The sequence below is a fragment of the Mus caroli genome, unplaced genomic scaffold (genome assembly GCF_978045245.1).
Source record: "Mus caroli unplaced genomic scaffold, Mus_caroli_1 scaffold_8, whole genome shotgun sequence".
Lineage (NCBI taxonomy): Eukaryota > Metazoa > Chordata > Mammalia > Rodentia > Muridae > Mus > Mus caroli.
Window position 1 is genome coordinate 60,210,117 of NW_028227263.1, and position 4,335 is coordinate 60,214,451.

Consider the following 4,335-nt stretch of genomic DNA (forward strand, 5'->3'; position numbering starts at 1 on the left):
GGCCTTTGGAAGATTATTACAGAAATCTAGTTCAGTAGAATATTCTTTAAACATATATACACAAAGAGTCAATGTAAAAAAAGTCACCAAATAATGGGAGAGACAAAGTCCCACCTGGCCACCTATTGTCATCAAATTATGCTCCCAGGGTCAGGATTGGGTTATGACAAAGTGAATCTTTGGCCAAAGGAGTCCCAGGAAAACCCCTAAAACCATCAAGAGCATTGCTCAGCAATATTTTTCTGTCCAAAAGCTGTCAGTAACATCTTATTGCTGAAGAAAAACATACAGTACATATCACTGAACATGGAAATGTTAAACTGGTGCCTATAAAGTGCTGCAACTCCTACATTGCAGTGTATTTGTTACAGAAAAGTATCTTCCACCATAGCAAAGCAGAAATGTAAACACCAATCTAGACACAAATACTTTGATGTAAAATGGTGTCCCAGCTTCAATATTTGCTAGGGTTATGGCAACAACAACTTCATGAGAGTAACCAACCAATGTCTGATTTGACGTAAGGCCATCTCCATGAGATGGAGCCCATGTTCCCCATTTCCTGGCTAACCAAGAACCTGACTAGATACCTTCAGGACCTATGATAAAACCGAATATTACTGTTATAAAATTTTTAAATTAAATTAAATTTTAAAAACTTAATAATAAAAAAAAATGTTTATGACCGTCTTCTATACTCATAGATCTGTGACTTGCTCAGCCATTATCAGAAACATCTTCCTGGAGCATATGGGAGCAAATACAGAAACCCACAACCAGATATTATGAAAAAGTGAGAGATCCTGGAGCTATCAGCTTAAATGGCACATCTTCATCAAAACCTTTCCTCTGGGATCAGGAATTCCTGTGCAAGACGAAGAAGAAATAGTGTAACAGCCAAAGATGATGGAAGGTACACATAAGATGGCCTCCTCTATATCAACAAGATCTATACACATATGAACTCACAGAGATGAGTTGCCATGCATGGGTCTATATAGTTCTCACCTTAAAAGATACTAGAGCAGAAATGAGAAGTGGGCACATGATTTATCTCTAATTTAGAAACAATCTCTAATTGATAATCACTTTCAAGCATAAGTTTAGTTTCCTCCAAGGTTGTCTGACTGGATAAACAAATTATTCTTAAAGGAATGATTCATGCCCATCAGTAGATGGTCAACAGAAAACAAACTTATGTTTAATCATGTGTGTGTGTGTGTGTGTGTGTGAGTCTTCTCTGGAGCCTTGTGCTATTTTCAGTTTGTTTAGGAATATAATAAGGATACATTATCTGAAAAATATGTCTCCAATAAAAAGGGAAAATGCTTTGTAGGATTGGTGGTTGTAGTGGTGGTCATAGTAGTGTTTGTAGTGTGTGCACGTGCTTGTGTGTGTGTGTGTGTGCCTGTGTGCCTGTGCATAAATATTTCTTTTTATTTTCTCAATTTTCTTAGTCTAGAAAACTCTAACAAATACTCACTTCTTTTATATTCAAATACCAAAGAAATTCTTAATATTACTTTCTTCACAGCCTCCTTTATCTGTCTGTTTCTAAGACTATAGATGATAGGATTTAAGAATGGTGGGACAATCGTATAAGACACAGAAAGGGCCATCTCCTTAACTACTTCTAATGTTGCTACTGGAGGTCTTAGATACACATAGGTAGATGAACTAAGAAACACAGACACCACAACAATGTGAGGGACACAGGTGGAAAAGGCTTTCCCTCTCTCTCCTTTGACAGGAACCTTCAACACAGTTGATAATATCCTAACATAGGATACAGCAATGAATGTAAAGCAGCTGCAACCAATGATAATGGCAGAGATAAGCATTAAGAGTTTGTTGTTAAAGGTATCTGAACACGAAAGCTTCAACAAAGATGGGATATCACAGAAGAACTGAGGAACCACATTAGAGTGACAGAAAGACAGTTGGAAAGTTTTGAAAGTGTGCACACTTGCAATGATAAGAGAACTATGTAGGGAAGCCAGTGTCATCTGAACACAGAATTTGTGGTTCATGATCACAGGGTAGAGGAGAGGCTTACAGATGGCAACATAGCGGTCCTGGGCCATGATGGTGAGAAAAAACATCTCTACACATGCACAAAAGAAGACAAAAAAGATTTGTGCTGCACACCCAGCCACAGAAATATTCCTGTGGTCAGTGAGAGAGTTGAAACAAGCATTTGGGACAGTGACAGAAACATAACACATGTCTACAATGGACAGGTTCCTGAGGAAGAAGTACATGGGTGTGTTCAGTGTCTGGTCAACTGTAGTAACAATGATGATGATAAGATTCCCTAACAGGCTGCCCAGGTACACCAGCAGGAACAGCACAGTGAGAAGGATTCTGAGCTCACAAGACTCAGCAAAAACCTCCAGGAGGAACTCAGTCACCAGGGTGGAATTGTCCATCCTCGAAAAGTGCAGGATTTCTGAAAGAGAGAGAGAGAGAGAGAGAGAGAGAGAGAGAGAGAGAGAGAGAGAGAGAGAGAGAGAGAGAGAGAGAGAGAGAAAGGGGGAGAGAGAGAGAGAATAACTTAATTTATTGGATAGAGAAATGGCATTTCTCTTAAAATGCTTTGTTTTCTAAAAACAGCTTTTTTGAGTGTGTGAAAAAATCAAGCATTTGTTTCTTTGGGTTGTCTACATTTTTTTTAAACATGCATATTTGTTAACTCACGTAGTTGGGGCTGTCTGTCTAATTTTATTGTATGTTATTAATTACTTAGAATTAATTTTCAAATCTATCTCATAAACCTCTTGCCTTAATAAATACTAAGTTGATTAATATATTGCCAGCTCTTCTTCCAAATACTACTAGTATCAATTAGGAATGTCCAGAGAAATTTTACCTGTGGGATTTATTATTAAAATTGGCTCTATCATCTATCTATCTATCTATCTATCTATCTATCTATCTATCTATCTATCTATCTGTCATCTATCTATCTATCTATCTATCTATCTATCTATCTATCTACCTACCTACCTATGAAATGTATATATCTTATATGATTATTTTCATATGTCCATACATATGTACATGAAAGAAATGCTGGGGAGTGAAAGCGAAGGTGAGAGACAGGAACATAAGGATGGAAAGGAGAAAGACAAGCATGAAAGAAGGCATTGTTTAGGAGATAATCTCCCTCAGGTTTTTGGAATATCTGAGACTTTCAGAATAGGCTATATTCCTGATAATCTAGGCACATTCAATCTTACATTCATGAAACAATTTTCTCTCCTAGCAGAAACCTCAGGTTTTTCTGAAAATCACTCATGTTACCTATGATAGTTTCAGTTTCTTAAAACCAAGTGTTTGGATATTTCAAAAGCACTTATGTACATATCCACCATAACCCTGAAATATTTATTTTGGCCAGCTGACTTCTGGAGCATACAATCGTTTATACAAAAACCTAAACATATTGCAATGCGTGATACCTTTTATGTATTTGAATTCAAATCAAAGATGGCTGGTATTTATATAGAACATGTTTCTTCAATAGTGATCAACATACTATTAAGTTCCATTAGTACAATATAAAAATGGTAAATTCTAAAACATATAATCAAAATGGGGGTGCTATAGTACAAAGGTCTAAGTGCATAAAATTAAAGGCAAGCTGCTATCAGCTTAATAAAGTAACAAGTTTTAATATATACTCATGTCAGCAGCCAAAGATATTAAACATTAATTAGAAATGAAAACACCCTAAGAACATCTGAACAAAAGAGCTATGAAACAGACAGAAATGTGATAACAAAGGAATTTGAAGTGGTGAGATAGCTATATTTAATTTTTTCTTCCTGAACAAGTAAGACATACTGAATGTTTTATTTTGGAAACATATTTCTAACAGCATGAAATGCACAATGCTTGAAGAAAATATTCCTTAGTAAATATAAACTACACTTAATCCTTATTTGCATAATTTATTTAATTGCAAAAATGGCAGTTAACTGTTTTGTCAAAATGTTAAGAGAGGAAAAATATTCTTTCAAATATACTATTGCGGCACCTATTGAATACATAAGCATATCTGTACTATATTTGAGAATTCCATCAAGTCACAGTCTAAAATGCCATTAAATTAGTTAGATTCACAGTAAAGTGAGAAGAAAAATTGAAATGTAAAACCAAATTTAAAAATACACCACCTAACATATTTCTGGTTATAGTACAAAAGATATTGAGTACATGTTTGTTATCAGTAGATAAATGTCCTTGCGAAGGTTTCAGGAAACCTGATGTCTGTGATATCATCAGAGTCACCTTCTGCAGCAGTGTAAGATAGAAGTTTGGAATGAGTAAATG

General features: G+C 35.5%; 1 protein-coding gene across 1 annotated transcript; it reads right to left on the minus strand.

Moving 5' to 3' along the window:
* Positions 1-1,436: 1,436 nt before the first annotated feature.
* On the minus strand, positions 1,437-2,429 carry LOC147002942 (olfactory receptor 14C36-like). Its single transcript, XM_085840890.1, has one exon. The coding sequence runs from the start codon at positions 2,427-2,429 to the stop codon at positions 1,437-1,439; it is 993 nt and encodes a 330-aa protein (XP_085697016.1).
* Positions 2,430-4,335: the final 1,906 nt, after the last annotated feature.